Raw genomic sequence first — 25874 nt, forward strand, 5'->3', positions numbered from 1 at the left:
TAATTGGGGCCGAGGTTGCAATACCTACAGCTTCCACACGATGTCAACAGTCTTGTCATTGGCCTACGATTTGTTTCTTGGTCAAACGGACACAAGGTAGCGCCTTTCTTCCGGTCTCCGACCGGATATTTTGGTTGAGATTTACCCGGACATTATTTCCAGACGTACAGCTATAGAATATACATCGCCTCGTGATCAATTTGATCGCTTATTAACGTTTACTAATACCTAAAGTTGCATTACAAAAGTATTTCGAAGTGTTTTGTGAAAGTTTATCATTGACTTTTTTAATTTTAAAAAATGACGTTACGTTATAAAACGCACATTTTTTCCTTGATCACAGTCTTCATAGATCGATATCTAGGCTATATATGGACCGATTTAATCGGAAAAAACACCCAATAGTGATGTTTATGGGACATCTAGGAGTGCCAACAAAGAAGATGGTCAAAGGTAATGAATGTTTTATATTTTATTTGTGCGTTTTGTGTAGCGCCGACTATGCTAATTATTTTGTTTACGTCCCCTGCGGGTCTTTTGGGGTGTTACATGCTATCAGATAATAGCTTCTCATGCTTTTGCCGAAAAGCATTTTAAAAATCTGACTTGTTGCCTGGATTCACAACGAGTGTAGCTTTAATTCAGTACCCTGCATGTGTATTTTAATGAATGTTTGAGTTTTAACGGGTGCTATTAGCATTTAACGTAGTGCATTTGCATTTCCAGATGTCTAGATGGGACGCCTGTGTGTTGGGTAGGAGCAAGAGGTTAATGAAAGCTTCTCTAATGTCAAATGTAAAGTGTGTTGTACCACAGGGCAGCTCTCTAGGCCCTCTACTATTTTCAATTTTAACAATGACCTGTCACTGGCATGTGTGTCCATGTACGCTGATGATTCAACCATATACACATCAGCAACCACAGCTAATGAAGTCACTGAAACCCTTAACTTCTTACGGCTGAAATCCCATAAACTGGATTGATTTGACAACAGCCAGTGAAAGTGCAAGGCGCCAAATTCAAACAACAGAAATCTCATATTTAAAATTCCTCAAACATACCCAGTATTATACACCATTTTAAAGATAAACTTGTTGTTAATCCCACCACAGTGTCCGATTTCAAAAGGCGAAAGCACACCATCTGATTATGCTAGGTCAGCGCCTAGTCACAGTAAAACATTCTAGTCACAGAAAATAATTTTCCAGCCTAAGAGAGGAGTCACAAGAAGCAGAAATAGAGAAAAATGTATCACTAACTTTTGATGATCTTCATCAGATGACACTCATAGGACTTCATGTTACACAATACATGTATGTTTTGTTCGATAAAGTTAATATTTATATCCAAAAATCTCAGTTTACATTGGCGCGTTTATGTTCAGTAATGTTTTGCCTTTAAAACATCTAATGATTTTGCAGAGAGCCACATCAATTTACAGGAATACTCATCATAAACTTTGGTAAAAGATACAAGTGTTATGCATAGAATTAACCTCTTAAGCCTAGCCCTCTTTACTGCCCCTAATGGAGGAATTGGGTACCCATATAAAACAGGATACATTTTTGTCAAAAGTTGCTAATATATGCATATAAAACATATTATCGAATAGAAAACACTCTAAAGCTTCTAAAACCGTTTAGATTTTGTCTCTATGTAAATCAGAAGTCTCAGGGCATGCATTCTCCCAAAATCTCTCTTGTCATGGAAAAAGTTGGCCCAACTTTGATGTCATCTTAAACGCCTTCCCAAACAACTACCGCTCTGGGAACAGTTCCTACGTGTTCAGCGCGAAGCCTGCTTTCAATGGGGCTTCTCATTGTGTGAATCGCGTGCTCACGAGACGTTGAGCGTGCCGAAAGGTCTCGGTCACGCGAAAACAAAGTGTACGTTTATGCGCGCTCTGCTCCCGCTCTCTCTTTTCTTCAGGATCAATTAAAAGACGTGTGTGTTTCGCTTCGTCTTCACAATTGCTGTACACCTTTATAACATGTTAAAGCTTAATTATGAACATAGTTTGACAAGTTTACTCGACATATAATTGTTATGCAGGTGAATGAGGACCCAAAAGCGACTTGGCGAAAACAGAGTCTTTAATCCAGTAAAGTAAAATACAATCAAAAAACACAACTTCCACTCGTAATGACGAGAACCGACTGGAGACTCGATCTTGAACAGCAGGTAGCCTCGGGAAGGCACTTGAACCTAGCAGACTCAGACACCTGCTCACCACGCAGCATCTGAGGGAAACACGACACGACTGGGCGATACACAAACACAGCACGGTGACCAATACATACAAGGATCCGACAGGACAGGAACGGAAAACAAAGGAAGAAATAGGGACTCTAATCAGGGGAAAGGATCGGGAACAGGTGTGGGAAGACTAAATGATTGATTAGGGGAATAGGAACAGCTGGGAGCAGGAACGGAACGATAGAGAGAAGAGAGAGCGAGAGAGTGAGAGAGGGAGGGGGAGAGAGAGGGATAGAAAGAGGGAACGAACCTAATAAGACCAGCAGGGGGAAACGAACAGAAGGGAAAGCATAATGACAAGACAATATATGACAAAACATGACAGTACCCCCACTCACCGAGCGCCTCCTGGCGCTCTCGAGGAGGAACACTGGCGGCAACGGAGGAAATCATAGATCAAATGGTCCAGCACGTCCCGAGAAAGAACCCAACTCCTCTCCTCAGGACCGTAACGAAAAACGGAAAAAAAGGGAAACTAGGGTACTACTCTAAAAAAAAAATGAGACACGGGTAGAGAACTGAAAACTTTAGAGCAAACAGGACCAAACAGGCCAGGAGAGTAACAACTAGGGACAGACTGAGACACAGCAAGGGCAGGAACAAGAACAGGAGAGATGCGATGGCAGGGAACAGACTGAGACCCAGCAAGACCAGGAGCAGAAGCAGAAAAATACGCACAAGGGTGGACCCCATCGTCAGTATCGGAGCGCTGGGACAGAATGGCTCCCACGCCCACCCCGACGCGTCAACCTCAACAAAAAACTGTTTAGTGACGTCAGGTGCAACAAGGATAGGAGCGGATGCAAAACGCTTCTTAAAGAGATCAGAACAACAATCATACGACCGGTGAGGAGGAAGGGAGTTGGTTCTGGACCGACTGAAGACCGTGCGCAGACCATGATATTCCTCCGGCACTCCTGTCAAATCACCAGGTTCCTCCTGAGAAGAGGGGACAGAACAAACAGGAGAAATAGCAGACATTAAACACTTCACATGACAAGAAACGCTCCAGGAAAGGACAGAACCACTAGACCAATCAAAAGAAGGATTATGACACACTAGCCAGGGATGACCCAAAACAACAGGTGTAAAAGGTGAACAAAAATCAAAAAGAAATGGTCTCACTATGGTTACCAGATACAGTGAGGGTTAAAGGTAGTGTTTCATATAATATACTGGGGAGAGGACTACCATCCAAGGCAAACATGACCGTGGGCTCCCTAACTGTCTGAGAGGAATGTCATGTTCCCGCGCCCAGGCTTCGTCCATAAAACAGCCCTCTGCCCCAGAGTCTATTAATGCACTGCAGGATGCTGCCGATCCGGTCCAGCGTAGATGGACCGGTAAAGTAGTACATGTACTTGACGGAGAGGACCGTCTAGTAGCGCTTATCAGTCGCCCTCCGCTTACTGATGAGCTCTGGCCTTTAACTGGACATGAAATGACAAAATGACCAGCGGAACCGCAATAGAGACAGAGGCGGTTGGTGATTCTCCGTTCCCTCTCCTTAGTCGAGATGCGAATACCCCCAGCTGCATGGGCTCAACACCTGAGTCAGTGGGGAAAGACGGTAGTGTCGGAGAGAGGGGAGACACAGTTAACGCGAGCTCTCTTCTATGAGCTCGGTGACGAAGATCTACCCGTCGTTCAATGCGAATAGCGAGTTCAATCAAAGAATCCACGCTGGATGGAACCTCCCGAGAGAGAATCTCATCCTTAACCTTAGCGTGGAGTCCCTCCAGAAAACGAGCGAGCAACGCCTGCTCGTTCCAGTTACTGGAGGCAGCAAGAGTGCGAAACTCTATTGAGTAATCCGTTATGGATCGATTACCTTGACATAGGGAAGACAGGGACCAGGAAGCTTCTTTCCCAAAAACTGAGCGATCAAAACCCTTATCATCTCCTCTTTAAAGTTCAGATAATTGTTAGTACACTCAGCGCTTGCCTCCCAGATAGCTGTGCCCCACTGCCGAGCCCGACCAGTAAGGAGTGATATGACGTAGGCAATCCGAGCTCTCTCTCTTGAGTATGTGTTGGGTTGGAGAGAGAACACGATATCACACTGGGTGAGAAAGGAGCGGCACTCAGTGGGCTGCCCAGAATAACAAGGTGGGTTATTAACCCTAGGTTCCGGAGGCTCGGAAGAACCGGAAGTAGCTGGTGACACGAGACGAAGACTCTGATACTGTCTTGAGAGGTCGGAGACCTGAGCGGCCAGGGTCTCAACGGCATGCCGAGCAGCAGACAATTCCTGCTCGTGTCTGCCGAGCATCGCTCCCTGGAACTCGAGAGTAGAGTAGAGAGAATCCATAGTCGCTGGGTCCATTCTTGGTCGGATCCTTCTGTTATGCAGGTGAATGAGGACCCAAAAGCGACTTGGCGAAAACAGAGTCTTTAATCCAGTAAAGTAAAATACAATCAAAAAACACAACTTCCACTCGTAATGACGAGAACCGACTGGAGACTCGATCTTGAACAGCAGGTAGCCTCGGGAAGGCACTTGAACCTAGCAGACTCAGACACCTGCTCACCACGCAGCATCTGAGGGAAACACGACACGACTGGGCGATACACAAACACAGCACGGTGACCAATACATACAAGGATCCGACAGGACAGGAACGGAAAACAAAGGAAGAAATAGGGACTCTAATCAGGGGAAAGGATCGGGAACAGGTGTGGGAAGACTAAATGATTGATTAGGGGAATAGGAACAGCTGGGAGCAGGAACGGAACGATAGAGAGAAGAGAGAGCGAGAGAGTGAGAGAGGGAGGGGGAGAGAGAGGGATAGAAAGAGGGAACGAACCTAATAAGACCAGCAGGGGGAAACGAACAGAAGGGAAAGCATAATGACAAGACAATATATGACAAAACATGACAATAATATATAATTTCGACGTTTTGGTGCGCATCCACTTGAATTTTGCCTACATTCCGACCGAAAAGTGGCTATTTTGAGAACCGAAAGATGCAGACTTGAAAACTAAACGCTGTTTTGGTGAGTATAATCCCTTCCAGGTCTTTTGATGGAAGAACAGCAAAGGTAAGGGAATATGTATGTGTTAATTTTGGGTTTCTGTCGACTCCAAGATAGAGGAGGCATAATGATACATTTGGAGCGCCGACTCCTAGTATAGCCTAGTAAACGCAAACTGTAACGTTAAAAATAAATGTAACAAAGCGTTTGCATTTAGAAGAAGTGTATCTTCCTATACATATGTAAAACATGCATATTTAGTCAAAGTTTATGATGTGTATTCCTTGTTAGCTGACGTTATCTGCCGGAGCTATTTCATTTCTCCTGACATTTTAGTAGCATTTTTTGATTTACAATGCGTCATTGTAAACAGAGATTTATGGATATATATTGCAGATTATTGAAAAAAAATGAATGTACTGTGTAACATGTTATATTACTGTCATCTGATGAAGATTTCAAAAGGTTAGTGAAATGATTCTTTTTTTAATCCTGCGTTTGTTGATTGCATATTTTTTCCTACTTGGCTATGCTAATGAGCTATGTCTGCGGTGGTGGTTTGACATAAATATGTGCTATGTTTTCGCCGTAAAACATTTTAGAAATCTGACTTGTTGCCTGGATTCACAACGAGTGTAGCTTTAATTCAATACCCTGCATGTGTATTTTAATGAACGTTTGAGTTTTAACTAATACTATTAGCATTTAGCGTAGCGCATTTGCATTTCCAGAGCTCTAGATGGGACGCCTGCGTGCCAGGTAGAAGCAAGAGGTTAAAGATATTCTTCTCCTTAATGCAACCGCTGTGTCAGATTTCAAAAAGCTTATTTGCAAAAGCACACCATGCGATAATCTGAGTACAGCGCTCAGCCACCATACAGATACCCGTCATGTTGTGGAGTCAACAAAAGTCAGAAATAGCATTCTAAATATTCACTTACCTTTGATTATCTTCATCGGAATGCACTCCCATGAATCTCAGTTCCACAATAAATGTTTGTTTTGTTCGATAAAGTCCATAATTTATGTCCAAATACCTCCTTTTCATCCGCTCATTTAGTTCTGTACTCCAAATGCACAACGCAAGCACAGTCCAGAAACCCAACCTAAAACCCAACCTAAAACCCCAAACAACAAGCAATGCAGGTGTAGAAGCACGATGGCTAGGAAAAACTCCCTAGAAAGGCCAAAACCTAGGAAGAAACCTAGAGAGGAACCAGGCTATGTGGGGTGGCCAGTCCTCTTCTGGCTGTGCCGGGTGGAGATTATAACAGAACATGGCCAAGATGTTCAAATGTTCATAAATGACCAGCATGGTCGAATAATAACAAGGCAGAACAGTTGAAACTGGAGCAGCAGCACAGTCAGGTGGACCGGGGACAGCAAGGAGTCATCATGTCAGGTAGTCCTGGGGCACGGTCCTAGGGCTCAGGTCCTCCGAGAGAGAGAAAGAAAGAGAGAATTAGAGAGAGCATATGTGGGGTGGCCCGTCCTCTTCTGGCTGTGCCGGGTGGAGATTATAACAGAACATGGCCAAGATGTTCAAATGTTCAGCATAAATGACCAGCATGGTGGACGGGGACATCATCATGTCAGGTAGTCCTGGGGCACGGCAGAACAGTTGAAACAGAACATGGCCAAGATGTTCAAATGTTCATAAATGACCAGCATGGTCAGAACAGTTGAAACTGGAGCAGCAGCATGGCCAGGTGGACTGGGGACAGCAAGGAGTCATCATGTCAGGTAGTCCTGGGGCATGGTCCTAGGGCTCAGGTCCTCTGAGAGAGAAAAAAAGAAGGAGAGAATTAGAGAACGCACACTTAGATTCACACAGGACACCGAATAGGACAGGAGAAGTACTCCAGATATAACAAACTGACCCTAGCCCCCCGACACAAACTACTGCAGCATAAATACTGGAGGCTGAGACAGGAGGGGACAGGAGACACTGTGGCCCCATCTGAGGACACTCCCGGACAGGGCCAAACAGGAAGGATAAAATCATCAAATCAAATGTTAATTGTCACATACACATGGTTAGCAGATGTTAGTGTGAGTGTAGCGAAATGCTTGTGCTTCTAGTTCTGACAATGCAGTAATAACCAACAAGTAATCTAGCTAACAATTCCAAAACTACTACCTTATAGACACAAGTGTAAGGGGATAAAGAATATGTACATAAATATATATGAATGAGTGATGGTACAGAGCAGCATAGGCAAGATACAGTAGATGGTATTGAGTGCAGTATATACATGAGATGAGTATGTAAACAAAGTGGCATAGTTAAAGTGGCTAGTGATACATGTATTACATAAGGATGCAGTAGATGATATAGAGTACAGTATATACGAATACATATGAGATGAATAATGTAGGGTATGTAAACATTATATTAGGTAGCATTGTTTAAAGTGGCTAGTGATATATTTTACATCATTTCCATTATTAAAGTGGCTGGAGTTGGGTCAGTGTGTTGGCAGCAGCCACTCAATGTTAGTGGTGGCTGTTTAACAGTCTGATGGCCTTGAGATAGAAGCTGTTTTTCAGTCTCTCGGTCCCAGCTTTGATGCACCTGTACTGACCTCGCCTTCTGGATGATAGCGGGGTGAACAGGCAATGGCTCGGGTGGTTGTTGTCCTTGATGATCTTTATGGCCTTCCTGTGACATCGGGTGGTGTGGTGTCCTGGAGGGCAGGTAGTTTGCCCCCGGTGATGCGTTGTGCAGACCTCACTACCCTCTGGAGAGCCTTACGTTTGTGGGCGGAGCAGTTGCCGTACCAGGCGGTGATACAGCCCGACAGGATGTTCTCGATTGTGCATCTGTAGAAGTTTGTGAGTGCTTTTGGTGACAGGCCAAATTTCCTCAGCCTCCTGAGGTTGAAGAGGCGCTGCTGCGCCTTCTTCATGATGCTGTCTGTGTGGGTGGACCAATTCAGTTTGTCTGTGATGTGTATGCCGAGGAACTTAAAACTTACTACCCTCTCCACTACTGTTCCATCGATGTGGATAGGGGGGTGTTCCTCTGCTGTTTCCTGAAGCCCACAATCATCTCCTTAGTTTTGTTGACGTTGAGTGTGAGGTTATTTTCCTGACACCACACTCCGAGGGCCCTCACCTCCTCCCTGTAGGCCGTCTCGTCGTCGTTGTTGGTAATCAAGCCTACCACTGTTGTGTCATCCGCAACATTCTGCCAGAACCCTGGTTCAAACAGCTCTTATTCGCTCCCCTTCAATAGTAGAAGCATGAAACAAGGTTCTAAAGACTATTGATATCTAGTGGAAGCCTTAGGAAGTGCAATCGGACCAAATGTACACTGTATCTTGGATAGGCAAAGACTTGAAAACCTACAAACCTCAGATTTCTCAGATTTTTGCCTGACAGACATCATTCAAACAGTTTTAGAAACTTCAGAGTATTTTCTATCCAAATATACTAATACTATGCATATCTTAGCTTCCGGGCCTGAGTAGCATGCCGTTTACTCTGGGCATCTTATTCATCCAAGCTACTCAATACTGCTCCCCAGCCATAAGAAGTTAACAAAGAGTTGCAGTCTGTTTTCAAATGAGTGGCCAGTAATACACTGCTCCTGAACATTTCTAAAACTAAGAGCATTGTATTTGGTACAAATAATTCCCTAAGTTCTAGACCTCAGTTGAATCTGGTAATGAATGGTGTGGCTGTTGAACAAGTTGAGGAGACTAAATTAGTTGGCGTTACCTTAGATTGTAAACGGTCATTGTCAAAACATATAGATTAAATGGGTGAAAAGATTGGGAGAGGTCTGTCCATAATAAAGAGATGCTCTGCTTATTTGACACCACACTCCAAAAAGCAAGTCCTGCAGGCTCTTGTTTTGTCTTATCTTGATTATTGTCCAGTCTTGGGGTTGAGTGCTGCAAGGAAAGACCTAGATAAGCTGCAGCTGGCCCAGAACAGTGGCACATCTTGCTCTTCATTGTAATCAGAGGGCTAATATAAAAAACTATGCATGCCAGTCTCCATTGGCTAAGAGTTGAGGAGAGACTGACTGCATCACTTCTTCTTTTTGTAAGAAACATTAATGTGTTGAAAATCCCAAATGGTTTGCATAGTCAACTTACAGCTCTGACACACACACTTACCCCACAAGAAGGGGTATTTACACAGTCCCCAAATCCAGAACAAATTCAAGAAAGCGCAGAGTATTACATAGAGCCATTATTGCATGGAACTCCGTTCCATCTCATATTGCTCAAATAAACAGCAAACCTGGTTTAAAGAATTACGGCACAATGCCTCTCCCCTATTTGACCTAGATAGTTTGTGTGTAGGTATTGATATGTAGGCTACGTGTGCCTTTTTTATGTGTATGTAGTTCTGTCCTTGAGCTGTTCTTGTCTATTAATGTTCTTTATTATGTCACGTTTCATGTTTTGTGTGGACCCCAGGAAGAGTAGCTGCCGCTTTTGAACAGCTAATGGGGATCCTAATAAAATACTAAAGTGCAGTGGTCTCAACCATATGGTTTGCTTTTTGAAAGTTTGTCAGGTTCGATTGTGTAATTGTTTGTTGATGTTGCCATGTGATCTATAAGAGATTATTTATCGCAATGACATCTCCTGGTTTCAATGATGTTTCTAGAGACAATATCTCTCTCTTCATGACTCAATACCTAGGTTTACCTCCACTGTATTCACATCCTACCATACCTTTGTCTGTACATTATACCTTGATGCTATTTTATCGCCCCCAGAAACCTCCTTTTACTCTCTGTTCCAGACGTTATAGACGACCAATTCTTATTGCTTTTAGCCGTACCCTTATTCTTCTCCTCCTATGTTCCTCTGGCGATGTAGAGGTGAATCCAGGCCCTGCAATGCCTAGCTCCACTCCTATTCCCCAGGCGCTCTCTTTTGATTACTTCTGTAACCGTAATAGCCTTGGTTTCATGCATGTTAACATTAGAAGCCTCCTCCCTAAGTTTGTTCTATTCACTGCTTTAGCACACTCTGCCAACCCGGATGTTCTAGCTGTGTCTGAATCATGGCTTAGGAAGACCACCAAAAATTCTGAAATTTTAATTCCAAATGACAAAATTTTCAGACAAGATAGAACTGCCAAAGGGGGCGGTGTTGCAATCTACTGCAAAGATAGCCTGCAGAGTTCTGTCCTACTATCCAGGTCTGTACCCAAACAATTTGAACTTCTACTTCTAAAAATCCACCTCTCTAAAAACAAGTCTCTCACCGTTGCTGCCTGCTATAGACCACCCTCTGCCCCCAGCTGTGCTCTGGACACCATATGTGAACTGATTGCCCCCCATCTATCTTCAGAGCTCGTGCTGCTAGGCGACCTAAACTGGAACATGCTTAACACCCCAGCCATCCTACAATCTAAACTTGATGCCCTCAATCTCACTCAAATTATCAATGAACCTACCAGGTACCCCCCCAAAGCCTTAAACACGGGCACCCTCATAGATATCATCCTAACCAACTTCCCCTCTAAATACACCTCTGCTGTCTTCAATCAAGATCTCAGCGATCACTGCCTCATTGCCTGCATCCGTAATGGGTCAGCGGTCAAACAACCTCCACTCATCACTGTAAAACGCTCCCTGAAACACATCAGCGAGCAGGCCTTTCTAATCGACCTGGCCGGGGTATCCTGGAAGGATATTGATATCATCCCGTCAGTAGAGGATGCCTGGATATTTTTTTTAAATGCCTTCCTAACCATCTTAAATAAACATGCCCCATTCAAGAAATTTATAACCAGGAACAGATATAGCCCTTGGTTCTCCCCAGACCTGACTGCCCTTAACCAACACAAAAACATCCTATGGCGTTCTGCATTAGCATCGAACAGCCCCCGTGATATGCAGCTATTCAGGGAAGCTAGAAACCGTTATACACAGGCAGTTAGAAAAGCCAAGGCTAGCTTTTTCAAGCAGAAATTTGCTTCCTGCAACACTAACTCAAAAAAGTTCTGGGACACTGTGAAGTCCATGGAGAATAAGAACACCTCCTCCCAGCTGCCCACTGCACTGAAGATAGGAAACACTGTCACCACTGATAAATCCACCATAATTGAGAATTTCAATAAGCATTTTTCTACGGCTGGCCATGCTTTCCACCTGGCTACTCCTACCCCGGTCAACAGCACTGCACCCCCAACAGCAACTCGCCCAAGCCTTCCCCATTTCTCCTTCTCCCAAATCCATTCAGCTGATGTTCTGAAAGAGCTGAAAAATCTGGACCCCTACAAATCAGCCGGGCTAGACAATCTGGACCCTTTCTTTCTAAAATTATCTGCCGAAATTGTTGCCACGCCTATTACTAGCCTGTTCAACCTCTCTTTCGTGTCGTCTGAGATTCCCAAAGATTGGAAAGCAGCTGCGGTCATCCCCCTCTTCAAAGGGGGGGGACACTCTTGACCCAAACTGCTACAGATCTATATCTATCCTACCATGCCTTTCTAAGGTCTTCGAAAGCCAAGTCAACAAACAGATTACCGACCATTTCGAATCTCACCATACCTTCTCTGCTATGCAATCTGGTTTCAGAGCTGGTCATGGGTGCACCTCAGCCACGCTCAAGGTCCTAAACGATATCTTAACCGCCATCGATAAGAAACATTACTGTGCAGCCGTATTCATTGATCTGGCCAAGGCTTTCGATTCTGTCAACCACCACATCCTCATCGGCAGACTCAACAGCCTTGGTTTCTCAAATGATTGCCTCGCCTGGTTCACCAACTACTTCTCTGATAGAGTTCAGTGTGTCAAATCGGAGGGTCTGCTGTCCGGACCTCTGGCAGTCTCTATGGGGGTGCCACAGGGTTCAATTCTTGGACCGACTCTCTTCTCTGTATACATCAATGAGGTCGCTCTTGCTGCTGGTGAGTCCCTGATCCACCTCTACGCAGACGACACCATTCTGTATACTTCCGGCCCTTCTTTGGACACTGTGTTAACAACCCTCCAGGCAAGCTTCAATGCCATACAACTCTCCTTCCGTGGCCTCCAATTGCTCTTAAATACAAGTAAAACTAAATCCATGCTCTTCAACCGATCGCTACCTGCACCTACCCGCCTGTCCAACATCACTACTCTGGACGGCTCTGACTTAGAATACGTGTACAACTACAAATACTTAGGTGTCTGGTTAGACTGTAAACTCTCCTTCCAGACCCATATCAAACATCTCCAATCCAAAGTTAAATCTAGAATTGGCTTCCTATTTCGCAACAAAGCATCCTTCACTCATGCTGCCAAACATACCCTTGTAAAACTGACCATCCTACCAATCCTCGACTTTGGCGATGTCATTTACAAAATAGCCTCCAATACATTACTCAACAAATTGGATGCAGTCTATCACAGTGCAATCCGTTTTGTCACCAAAGCCCCACTACTCACCATTGCGACCTGTACGCTCTCGTTGGCTGGCCCTCGCTTCATACTCGTCGCCAAACCCACTGGCTCCATGTCATCTACAAGACCCTGCTAGGTAAAGTCCCCCCTTATCTCAGCTCGCTGGTCACCATAGCATCTCCCACCTGTAGCACACGCTCCAGCAGGTATATCTCTCTGGTCACCCCCAAAACCAATTCTTTCTTTGGCCGCCTCTCCTTCCAGTTCTCTGCTGCCAGTGACTGGAACGAACTGCAAAAATCTCTGAAACTGGAAACACTTATCTCCCTCACTAGCTTTAAGCACCAACTGTCAGAGCATCTTACAGATTACTGCACCTGTACATAGCCCACCTATAATTTAGCCCAAACAACTACCTCTTTCCCAACTGTATTTAATTTATTTATTTATTTTGCTCCTTTGCACCCCATTGTTTTTATTTCTACTTTGCACATTCTTCCCATTGCAAAACTACCATTCCAGTGTTTTACTTGCTATATTGTATTTACTTTATAAATAAAAAACAAATATATGCGACTTACAGTCATGTGTGCATACATTCTACGTATGGGTGGTCCCGGGAATCAAACCCACTGCCCTGGCGTTACAAGCGCCATGCTCTACCAACTGAGCTACAGAAGGACCACCATGGCCTTTTTTGCCTTTACCTCCCTTCTCACCTCATTTGCTCACATTGTATATAGACTTGTTTATACTGTATTATTGACTGTATGTTTGTTTTACTCCATGTGTAACTCTGTGTCGTTGTATCTGTCAAACTGCTTTGCTTTATCTTGGCCAGGTCGCAATTGTAAATGAGAACTTGTTCTCAACTTGCCTACCTGGTTAAATAAAGGTGAAATAAATAAAATCCTGGTGAAATGTTCTCTCTATTATGTGATGAAAAGGTGATGAGTTAAAATGATTGAGTTTTGATGAAAATGTGATATTTTTTCACAGTGTAAAGCCACCTGTCAGACTGCGATCACAATGGGAAGGAAAAAAATACAAATCTCTCGTATCCTGGACCAGCGGAATAGACAGGTACAACTCTTTGATTATTTCTATCACTTTCCATCATTATTGTATTTGCCATGGTTTAGTTAAACAGTCCCACATGATAAATAATACATTGAACCAATATGTTTCTGTCCCCAGGTTACTTTCACCAAGCGTAAGTTTGGCCTGATGAAGAAGGCGTATGAGCTGAGTGTGTTGTGTGACTGTGAGATTGCCCTCATCATCTTCAACAGCACCAACCGTCTGTTCCAGTACGCCAGCACTGACATGGACAAGGTCCTACTCAAGTACACAGAGTACAGCGAGCCTCACGAGAGTAGGACCAACACAGACATAATGGAGGTATAAATACATTACTAGGTCCACACATTACACATGTTCTCCTATACAGTATGTATGTATAGTCATTTGTTATGTCCAAGGTTCCAATTAATTCCCAATGAAGTTGAGATAGCTTTGATGTTGCTTAAGCTTATGAAATGCTTACTTGGGCAACCCTATAACGCATTGAAAAAACAATGTTGGTACAGCCCACTTCTGTATCATTAGGTCATCCCAAAGAGGCAATAGTATAAACAGGCTGTGGTATCCTTGAGGTAATGTCTGTGTGCTGCTCTTTTCTCTGTGCTGTTGCTGTAGACTCTGCGGAGGAAAGGCCTGGGTCTGGACGGGACAGAGCTGCTGGACACTGAGGAGCCCATGCAGGTTGCAGCAGAGAAGTTCGGTCCACTAAGCGAGGGCATGGACCTCTCCCTGGCCCGCCAGCGCTACTATGTAACTACTCACACTTGTCTTATGAAACACATGCCGTCTGAGCCAAAGGCTGTAAATGGACTAAAGCTGTTTCATTGATTTATTGTATTCAGTGAAGAATGGCAGTTTGAGAAAATGATTCTATTGAACGGTCAAACCATTAATTTGACTCAGTGAGCACATTTTGTACTTAAAGAGATACTTTAGCAGTACAATGCAGCTGCAATAGACCTAACTTTCTGATCTCAACTGAAACAGACACTCTCCCATATTTCTCCTCAGGCCCCCTCCCTGCTCTCACCCGAGGCCCAGTTCCTGGTGACTGCTGGCTGTGAGAATGGATACCCCAACTCGTCCAACCCCAGCCTGAGCTCCCACAGACCCCCTGCCTTCAAGCCAATGGGCCCCAGACCAGGCTCAGTCAGCCCTGCAGGGCCCCACAGCCACGCTGCCTTCATGTCTCCACACTCAGGTAAGACCTGGCCCCCTAGTTCTTCTTTGCAAACATGCCTAGAGAGGTACCATTATTGTCATTGATTGCCTACAGAATGTGAGGCCACCTCAGTGCTGTGCAGCTGGCTGTTCAAACAGGAAGTGTGTGTGTGTGTGTGTGTGTGTGTGTGTGTGTGTGTGTGTGTGTGTGTGTGTGTGTGTGTGTGTGTGTGTGTGTGTGTGTGTGTGTGTGTGTGTGTGTGTGTGTGTGTGTGTGTGTGTGTGTGTGTGTGTGTGTGTGTGTGTGTGTGTGTGTGTGTGTGTGTGTGTGCATACTTATGTGCTGTGTGAAACAGTCCCCCCCCCACGAGTGAAACAGCGTCTGGAGGCTGATCTTTGGTTTCTGAGCAGTGATTGTGTTGCACCTGCTGGTCATTTCAGTTGAGCTCTACTCCACTTTTCATACTCTATAGTTAGTAGTAGGGATGCCACTCAATGGTTTGCCATCGCAGCTCAACTATGTAGTCAATTAACCCTGCATTTTGAAATGCTTTACACTGTACATTATGATGTTTGTAATTTTCCCTTTTTATCAATACATATCAGACCAAAACATATGTAAAAATAAAAAAAATGCTTATGCTTACTGACTTAATGTAGTTATTATTAAGGTGCGAATACATTTTCCATTATGAGGTTAACATTAACAATGTATGTTTTGGTAATCTGAAGTGCCACATGTCTACAAGAGATAAAGTTTAATCCTAAAAAAGATCTTCTGTTTTACAGGTGGAGTGAGTGAGAGAGATTGAGAGAGAGTGAATGAGTGTACTGTCTGTGAGTGAAACATTATTCTACCCACATCTTGTTTCTCACTTCCTATTTGTTTTCTCTCTGTAAAGGTATTGGCTACTCCATGTTCTCCCATGGTAACCTGAGCCGGGCCTTGGAGATGAAGACTCCTCCCCCTTTGAACCTGGGCAATGACAACCGGCGGGCAGAGAGCCACCCTGGTATGGGTGGCATTCGCGCCAACCTCAACAGTGCTGTAAGGATCTCTTAAATCCTACTTGTCAGTCATAACAAGAGGTTAGCAGGAGGTTTTGCAGTACTGCAGGCTATAGAATATAGTTTCACTATCACTCATGGACCTTATCAAGGACCAATCAGAGAGCAGGGTTATGACAATGTCATTACAAAGGGACCAATCAGAGAGCAGGGTTATGAGGATGTTATTATGAAGGGACCAATAACAAATACATTTTTATTTGTGTTATTAGGATCCCCATTAGCCGACGCCAATGGCGACAGCTAGTCTTACTGGGAGTTATGACAATATCATTACAACGGGACCAATTAAAGAGCAAGGTTATGACGATGTTATTACGAAGGGACCAATCAGAGAGCAGGGTTAAGACGATGCCATTACCTAGGGACCAATTAGAGAGCAGGGTTATGATGATGTCATTATGATGGACCAATCAGAGAGCAGGGTTATGGTGATTTCATTATGATGGAACAATCAGAGAGTAGGGTTATGACGATGTCATTATGATTGACCAATCAGAGAGCAGGGTAATGACAGTATCATTATGTTGATGTCATTATGAAGGACCAATTAGAGAGCAGTGTTATGACGATGTCATTATGAAGGGACCAATCAGAGATCAGGGTTATGTTACGTTGACCATATTACCACCACACCGGCAGTCACGAGGCATGACAGCAGTCAAATTCCATGTAACCGCTTAGTCACGGTAACTAGGCTTCTCCAAGCTCTGATGCTGCTGATGGTCAATAGTAGTATACCAAACTTGATAACTGCCTGGTACTCAGCAGTCTATTGTCCCTCTAGTCACTCTGACATCCATGCAAATGTATTTGAAAATCAAATCAAACACTTCATGGGAGCCCATGAGCTCATGTTGCGCAACATTTCTGTAGGCTATGCAATTGCGTATGAAAACAGAGTTTTGATGGCCTCTATTAAGGAGGATCCCATCAGTTTATTTCTCAACTTTCTCAACTCCTAATATTAAGCACATTGCTTCGCTTTACAGCAGGAGAATAGCTTATCTGGCTGGCATGAAAATGAACCATGGAATAAGCGTCCTACATTTGCTATTTACAGTGTATTTTGAAAGTATTCAGACCCCTTCTCCTTTTCCACGTTTTGTTACGTTACAGCCTTATTCTAAAATGGATAGAATAAAACAAATTCCATTTGCAAGCAATACCCCATAATGACAAAGTGAAAACCGGTTTTTAGACATTAAAATTCAAATTAAGCACATTCATCCGCTTACAACTGCTATTGCTGCGCTTATAATGTGAAGAAATAGCCTAATATTTTACCACCATTGTAAGATACATGTTCTAATCTGTTGCATCAGCCTCTTTTAAAAGGTTTTTGATGTGAGTGGTTGTATTAATTTGGGATCTATCGCATCCCACTGTCACGCCTTCCTCCACTTCCCCTCTCTGGCGCCAGGCTGCCCTTCATTACGTACACCTGTCACCATCATTACGCACATCAGCACTCATTGGACTCACCTGAACTCCTTTACTTTGTTTATTGCCCCACTACATCTTTCTGCTCCTCAGTTTGTTATCCGTGTCAGCGTTATTGTCATTTTGTTTTCCTCTGTCCAGATGCTGTCCGTATTCTGTTCCTGCCCGTGTTTCATTAAATGTTCACTCCTTGTACTTGATTCTTGTCTCCAGCGTCTGTCCTTACAGAATGCTTACACCACTATTTGAAGCATCAGGGAGTTCTTGTTTTTTGTTTTTGGTGGTGACCGAAGAAACAGGGGGTGCCTCAGCTGGCTCGTCGGGCTTCCACGCCTTAGCTAGCTCGAGAGGTTTCCTTTCCTCGGTTGGAACGGCAGGCTCACATCCCACGCCATGCCTCAGCCGGATCGTCGGGCTCCTACGCCTCAGCCGGCTCATCAGGCTCCTATCCCACATCATGCCTCAGCCGGCCCATCAGGCTCCCACGCCCCAGCGGGATCGTCAGGCTTTCATGCCTCAGCCGGCTCGTCGGGCTCCCACGCCTCAGCCGGCTCATCGGGCTCCCACGCCTCAGCCGGCTCATCGGGCTTCTACGCCTCAGCCGGCTAGTCCAGCGCCATGCCTCGGCCAGCCCATCAGGCTCGCCCAGGTGGGATGCAGGGTGGCACCCCTAAAAGGAGGGTACTGTCACACCTGCTCCCGCTTTGCGCCAGGCAGCCCTTCATTACGCAGACCTGTCACCATCATTACGCACATCAAGACTCATTGGACCCACCTGGACTCCCTTACTTTGTTGATTGCCCCTCTATATCTGTCTGCTCCTCAGTTTTTTCCCTGTGTCACATTATTTTTGTTTCCCTGTCCAGACGCTGTCCATATTCTGTTCCTGTCCGTGTTTCATTAAATGTTCACTCCCTGCACTTGCTTCTTGTCTCCAGCGTCTGTCCCTACACCCACAACTGCCCCAGAAAATGTTTGGAATATTTATTTCTCGCACAGAAGGACAAGTTGACCAATAGAATATGTCAACCGTTGTACTATGGTGGATAGTAGATTGACATAGGCTAAGGCTTTTGCTGTTCGTTAGGCCTACTCATCTTGTTGGCTGACGAAAAGTAAATGTGTAGAATTCTTCTAACATCTTAAATATGCGCCTTGGAATTCGATAAGAAGAACACGCACAGTTGCGTCCCCAATGTGTCTGTCTTCACTTGTAGCCTACTTTGGAGCTGTGGAGCGTTTGAGAAGAACCCGATAATGTGACGGGCATTAGCTTATAAGAATTGCGATATCTGAGAGAGCCATGTGAGTGAGAGGTGCGTCGGAACATGTAGCCTGGAGAAGTGAATTATAATTATTATATTCAGCCCAAGGGCACAACGGCCACTGGCCGCATAAGGCATTTATTCTTTTAGGGGGCATTACAGCCACACCAGGGGGTTTCTGTCAAGAAATTTGAGGCATTATCAAGTGCTTGACAACTTGTGAATGAGAGACTGATGAAGTGTGTGCAGCCTGTGCAAGAAGCGATGCAGAGCTCATGCCTTTCATGCAACTTTTATCATCATTATAGTCTCTTCATGTCGCCTTGGAACGTATTCAAAATCTAAACATATAGCTCAATGTTTGTATGACAACTAAAGTTGCATAAATAGCTCTAAATTAAGCATATAGAGGGACCTATTTCTTTGTTAACCACTCAATAAAGAATAGCCGCATGTGTGCACGCCCTCAGAAATCGTTTGGAGAAAACATCCTTTCTATTTTATTCAGCTATGTTCAATTGTATTCTTCATACTATAAAATAATGGCACGTAATTCTAAGCAATTCTTGTCTGATAAATGAACTAGTGTAGCCCACAGCCATATGGCATAGCCGGATCAGGTCCTAACATAAGGACAATTCCAAGTATGCTATTCTGTTCTTTTGAAATATACAACTTTCTTCATACCATGTTTCTTTAGACCTGTCTAAAATAAATAATGGATTCATTGTGATGGTGTAGGCTATATTACATGGATTTATGTGACTTATTCAAATGTAGATGTTCCAAAGATCTGCATCGATGGCTTATAGGCTATGCGTGGAAGCCAGGAGATGCTAAATGTGTTTATGTTAATTAAAGGTCAATTACCGTGAGACCGGCAGTTATTTGCTTGACAATCACCGGCTGACAAAATTCAATGACTGCCACAGCCCCAGTTATGATGACGTCCTAATGATAATGTCATAATGAAGGAACCGATCAGAGAGCAGAGTGATGTCGATGTCATTATGATGATGTCAATATGAAGAGACCAATCAGAGATTAGGGTAATGACGATGTCATTACGAAAGGCCAATCAGAGCACCAACCACACTCACGCTTGCACACTATAATTCTCACTCTCACACTTACTCACATGGCCTGTATTTAAACAATAAGGCCTGAGGGGGTGTGGTATATGGCCAATATACCACAGCCAAGGGTTGTTCTTAGGTAAGATGCAACGCAGAACGCTAGGTCACAGCCCTTAGCAATGGTATATTGGCCATATATCACAAAACCCTGAGGTGCCTTATTGCTATTATAAACTGATTACCAACATAATAAGAGAAGTAGAAATAAATGGTTTGTCATACTGTGACGGCCCTGAATTTTTCTGAACCGTCTCAGTGCAGCTCTTTCCAATAGGGCGCTTTCCCTTTAATTCCCAATTAAATAGCCAGTATCAGCTGCGCAAAAGTGGGGGGTTGTGATGGAGACGTGACTGAGGATGTGTTCAACCCTCAGTTCCCGAAGCTTCTCTATTCCGTTGTTTTGTTGCCGTTAAACGTGTGTTTTGTTGCCTAATAGAGTTTACCCAGGATCGGATCCACTCTTTGCGTCCCTGGACTACACCTCTCCGTTCTTCGTGGCCTTTCTCAGCCGGAGATCTATTGGCGGATTGGATTGTCTGACTGACCCAAGATATACGGTCTGATAATGAGGGGAACGGCACCTCAGTACCTCCAGGCTCTGATCAGGCCCTACACCCAAACAAGGGCACTGCGTTCATCCACCTCTGGCCTGCTCGCCTCCCTACCACTGAGGAAGTACAGTTCCCGCTCAGCCCAGTCAAAACTGTTCGCTGCCCTGGCCCCCCAATGGTGGAAGAAACTCCCTCACGACGCCAGGACAGCGGAGTCAATCACCACCTTCCGGAGACACCTGAAACCCCACCTCTTTAAGGAATACCTAGGATAGGATAAGTAATCCCTCTCACCCCCCTTAAGATTTAGATGCACTATTGTAAAGTGACTGTTCCACTGGATGTCATAAGGTGAATGCACCAATTTGTAAGTCGCTCTGGATAAGAGCGTCTGCTAAATGACTTAAATGTAAATGTAATGATATACCACGGCTTTTAGCCAATCAGCATTCAGGGCTCGAACCACCCAGTTTATAATGTTTTGAACTGAGTAACTGCTTCTCTCTCCATGTAATGTTCAGAGAGACATACTGTACCAGGGCATGCACCCAGGGAACCACATGCTGACCATGGGGAAGGCAGGTCTGCTGGGCCAGAGTCTTGGGGGCTACGGCCTCTCTGCTGGACCATCTGGTAAGACTGCAGCTCTGCTCTTCTGACATCTGTATGTGCTTCTTAGGTAGTGATATAAAATAATCATTCTCTTCTGTCCCAGACTACAGCCACCCAGGTTTCTCCCATGCTGTGAGTCTACAGCGTGGTACAGTGAACCCGTGGCAGACGGCACAACAGCAGGAGCAACATGTACCCCACCTCAGCCCAGCGTAAGACCACTGATATGAAACCTTACTCAATTACTAAGTGTTAAACATTGAACAAGGATGGACCATGATACTGTTGTGATGAGTCTTCTAGTGCCCTTTATAGGACAAATAGCATGTGGGGATTTATTTCATGCTCTATGTCCCTCAAACTCAACTTTTGACCTCAAAGCCAGTTCCACTGGGTTTTTTCAGTGTTCCCCTCTAATCAGGGACTAATTTAGACCTGGGTGCAATTCATTATCAGGTAGAACAGAAAACCAGCAGGCCTCAGACTTCGTAGGGAATGAGTTGAATACCCCCGCTCTATGTGATGCATATTCTCTTCCCTTTTCTCTGTCTGCTTGCTGTATACCAGGATGTCCAGCGGAGGGTGCTCTTTTCCCTCTCAAGCCTCCACTCCCACCACTCCTCCTCACCCCTCCCTCAACCTCAGCATCAAATCAGAGCGGGCCTCCCCGGAGCGCATCTGCTCTGCGACCTCTCCACCGCTGCAACATCTGAGGCAGCACTCTCCAATGAGCACCCCCGATTCTGCTCGCCACACTCCCCAGGAACCTTACCCAGCCAATGAGAGAGAGGAATTCCTCAAAGGAGGTTTTCCCTACCCGGCTCAGCAAGGGGCAGAGGAGAAAGGGGGGCTGCCCCTGAGGCAATTAGAAATTAGCGATGGGTGGCAGAGATAGTTGGCAGCGACTACCACACACCCTCCTTCAAGCCAAAGCAAGCCTGCCACATGGTTGCCCACTCACAGAGAGAGGAGGATGGGGAGATGAGGTTCATTAATTCACATCATCCCAGAGGAAAGAAAGACCCCCCTTAGAGCTGGGCTGGACTCTCCCTTGTGGGTGATGAACATGTGTCACTGCCTCTCTGATCCTGATATATTGCTTGGTGTGTTGTTGGGTTTTGTTGGTTTGTCTGTGTGTTGGGGTCAGAGGGTATGTCAAACCACATATCAGTGTGGTTCTCTCATCCTGTTTGAGCTACAGAGCAGAGGGTAAGGGAGATTCAGTCATTTAGCCATGTTCTTAGAGCACTGTGTTTCAGAGTAGTACTTTACATTCAGGTCCCCAGTTACAGTGCCTTCGGAAAGTATTCAGACCCCTTGACTTTTTCCACATTTTGTTAGATTACAGTCTTATTCTAAAATTGAATAAATTGTTGTTTTTTCATCAATCTACACACAATACCCCATAATGACAAAGCAAAAACAGGTTTTTAGCCATTTTCAACATAAGAATTCAGACCCTTTACTCAGTACTTTGATGAATCACCTTTGGCAGCGATTACAGCCTCGAGTCTTTTTTGGTATGACGCAACAAGCTTGACCCACCTGTATTTGGGGAGATTCTCCCATTCTTCTCTAAAGGCCTGATGGTGGAGTGCTGCAGATCCTCTCAATATTTGTCAGGTTGGATGGGAAGTGTTGCTGCACAGCTATTTTCAGGTCTCTCCAAAGATGTTAGATCGGGTTCAAGTCCGGGCTCTGGCTCGGCCACTCAAGGACATTCAGACACTTGTCCAAAAACACTCCTGCATTGTGTTGGCTGTCTGCTTAGGATCGTTATCCTGTTGCAAAGTGAATCTTCACCCCAGTCTGAGGTCCTGAGTGCTCTGGAGCAGGTTTTCATCAAGGATATCGCTGTACTTTGCTCCGTTCATCTTTGCCTCGATCCCGACTCGTCTCTCAGTCAATGCCGCTGAGAAACATCCCCACTGCATGATTCTGCCACCACCATGCTTCACCATAGGAATGGTGCTAGGTTTCCTCCAGACGTGACGCTTGGCATTCAGGCCAAAGTGTTCAATCTTGTTTTCATCAGACCAGAGAATCTTGTTTCTCATGATCTGAGAGTCTTTAGGTGCCTTTTGGCAAACTCCAAGCAGACTGTCATGTGCATTTTACTGGGGAGTGGCTTCCATCTGGCCACTCTACCATAAAGGCCTGATGGTTGTCCTCCTTGAAGGTTCTCAATCTCCAGAGGAACTCTCTAGCTCTATCAGAGTGATTATCGGGTTCTTGGTCACCTCCCTGACCAAGGCCCTTCTCCCCCAATTGCTCAGTTTGGCCAGGCGGCCAGCTCAAGGAAGAGTCTTGGTGGTTCCAAACTTCTTCCACTGAAGAATGATGGAGACCACTGTGTTCTTGGGGACCTTCAACGCTGCAGACATTTTTTGGTACCCTTCCCCAGATCTGTGCCTCGACACAATCCTGTCTCGGAGATCTACCGACAATTCCTTTGACCTCATGGCTTGGTTTGTAAATAAGGTATATGTTTTGTCATGGGGTATTGTGTGTAGATTGTTGAGGATTTTTTGTATTTAATACATTTTAGAATAAGGCTGTAATGTAACAAAATGTGGAAAAAGTCAAGGGGTCTGAATACTTTTCGGAGGCACTGTATATAACTTTAATGCTTTAGCCTTTAGCCCAAAATCAATGAAGTGGTCAGCTCACAGGAGACCGATTAGGGAGCACCAAGGTTCTACTCATCTATCATAGTGGCACGCCCTCTGTGATAGTGAGTGGGAAGTTAGTCTGGATAGGAATTGTTTAAAAAAAACAAAAATGCAATCTGCACTTATGGATTTTTGTATTTAAAATGTGTGCATCAATAAGTCTCTCAGGGATTTGGATCATTGGTTCCATTATACAGGGTTAGTGTTGCTTTTTAAGGCGAGAAAATTACTGAGCAAAGCTGTTTGTTTTTGCACTATATACTGCATAGTCTTTATTTTTGGACACTGGCCTTAGTAATGCAAAATGATGACACATTTAAGACTAAAGGGAATGTAACATGTGCTTTATTTCTTATTAATGGATATTGTGTTCAATTTAATTATTTGTGAAGCAATATCCAAAACAAGCCAACATTTAGCATATAATGGTGTATAAGAATCATTACTAGTCATCATCATACATCTTCAATCTATTCCTGCTTGTGATGCTCAAGGTCCATATTCACTATAACCATTTTATAAAGTTGAGCTTTACTACTTTCAGCACTGTTGTATTTTGTTTAAATAAATTCCAGTTATTTATTCATTCCTGAAAAGGAAACACATTTTCAGTGGGTCAATGGGAATAGGGTATGTTGACAATCAGACACCTATCAAATAAACTGCATAAATTAAACTTTTGTCTATGGAAAAAAAACATTAAGACACATTTTATTGCTCGAGTTTATTATATATATATTTTGTAATGATTGTGTTTTATGCAGATCATTTGTGGCGTGTTGTTTCATTTATCAATTTAATGTTTAAAAAGTCTGAAAATAGTTCATGTAAAATGATCTTGTATCCGTTTAGTTTCTTGTGGGTTTGTGTGTAGATTGAAGTGAACTCCTTAGTCCACAAGAGGTCAACGTATTTCACACCATCACTCTGAAGGCAAGACAATTCAGAAAGAATCAGCCATTAGTGCTACTACTGGTAATTCATTATCTGATTTTCCATGGCAAAAGTGACAAGTTAATGCAGTGCAATGTGATGGTATTCAGATAAAACTGCATAATTAGTGTATTGAAGACACACACAGAGGGTATATGGGCAGGTTCTGATTGACAACATGGAATTATTGCCAGGAGAAATGTTTGTGTCTGACACAAACTATTTCAACTGTGGATAAATGTAGAAAGGTAAAAACAGTAACTTCAGTTACAAACAGTATTCTCACAGACACATTCAAGTTATTTTGACATACAGTGCCTTGCGAAAGTATTCGGCCCCCTTGAACTTTGCGACCTTTTGCCACATTTCAGGCTTCAAACATAAAGATATAAAACTATTTTTTTGTGAAGAATCAACAACAAGTGGGACACAATCATGAAGTGGAACGACATTTATTGGATATTTCAAACTTTTTTAACAAATCAAAAACTGAAAAATGGGCGTGCAAAATTATTCAGCCCCCTTAAGTTAATACTTTGTAGCGCCACCTTTTGCTGCGATTACAGCTGTAAGTCGCATGGGGTATGTCTCTATCAGTTTTGCACATCCATGCAAAACAGCTCGAGCTCAGTGAGGTTGGATGGAGAGCATTTGTGAATAGCAGTTTTCAGTTCTTTCCACAGATTCTCGATTGGATTCAGGTCTGGACTTTGACTTGGCCACCTGGATATGTTTATTTTTGAACCATTCCATTGTAGATTTTGCTTTATGTTTTGGATCATTGTCTTGTTGGAAGACAAATCTCCGTCCCAGTCTCAGGTCTTTTGCAGACTCCATCAGGTTTTCTTCCAGAATGGTCCTGTATTTGGCTCCATCCATCTTCCCATCAATTTTAACCATCTTCCCTGTCCCTGCTGAAGAAAAGCAGGCCCAAACCATGATGCTGCCACCACCATGTTTGACAGTGGGGATAGGGTGTTCAGGGTGATGAGCTGTGTTGCTTTTACGCCAAACATAACGTTTTGCATTGTTGCCAAAAAGTTCAACTTTGGTTTCATCTGACCAGAGCACCTTCTTCCACATGTTTGGTGTGTCTCCCAGGTGGCTTGTGGCAAACTTTAAACAACACTTTTTATGGATATCTTTAAGAAATGGCTTTCTTCTTGCCACTCTTCCATAAAGGCCAGATTTGTGCAATATACGACTGATTGTTGTCCTATGGACAGAGTCTCCCACCTCAGCTGTAGATCTCTGCAGTTCATCCAGAGTGATCATGGGCCTCTTGGCTGCATCTCTGATCAGTCTTCTCCTTGTATGAGCTCGAAGTTTAGAGGGACGGCCAGGTCTTGGTAGATT

The 25874-nt window shown here is 44.1% G+C and overlaps 1 protein-coding gene across 1 annotated transcript in view; it reads left to right on the forward strand.

Moving 5' to 3' along the window:
• Positions 1-22323, forward strand: part of mef2b (myocyte enhancer factor 2b) — a 35775-nt gene extending 13452 nt beyond the window's left edge. Inside the window, exons 2-9 of the mRNA XM_046293379.1 lie at positions 13594-13677; positions 13792-13995; positions 14293-14427; positions 14689-14878; positions 15741-15886; positions 20823-20934; positions 21017-21125; positions 21481-22323. Of these exons, the coding sequence (XP_046149335.1) occupies positions 13624-13677; positions 13792-13995; positions 14293-14427; positions 14689-14878; positions 15741-15886; positions 20823-20934; positions 21017-21125; positions 21481-21808 (1278 nt within the window). The 5' untranslated portion in view covers positions 13594-13623 and the 3' untranslated portion in view covers positions 21809-22323. The remainder of the gene's footprint in view (positions 1-13593; positions 13678-13791; positions 13996-14292; positions 14428-14688; positions 14879-15740; positions 15887-20822; positions 20935-21016; positions 21126-21480) is intronic.
• The last annotated feature ends 3551 nt before the right edge of the window (positions 22324-25874 follow it).

Source organism: Oncorhynchus gorbuscha, linkage group LG02 (genome assembly GCF_021184085.1).
Source record: "Oncorhynchus gorbuscha isolate QuinsamMale2020 ecotype Even-year linkage group LG02, OgorEven_v1.0, whole genome shotgun sequence".
NCBI lineage: Eukaryota > Metazoa > Chordata > Actinopteri > Salmoniformes > Salmonidae > Oncorhynchus > Oncorhynchus gorbuscha.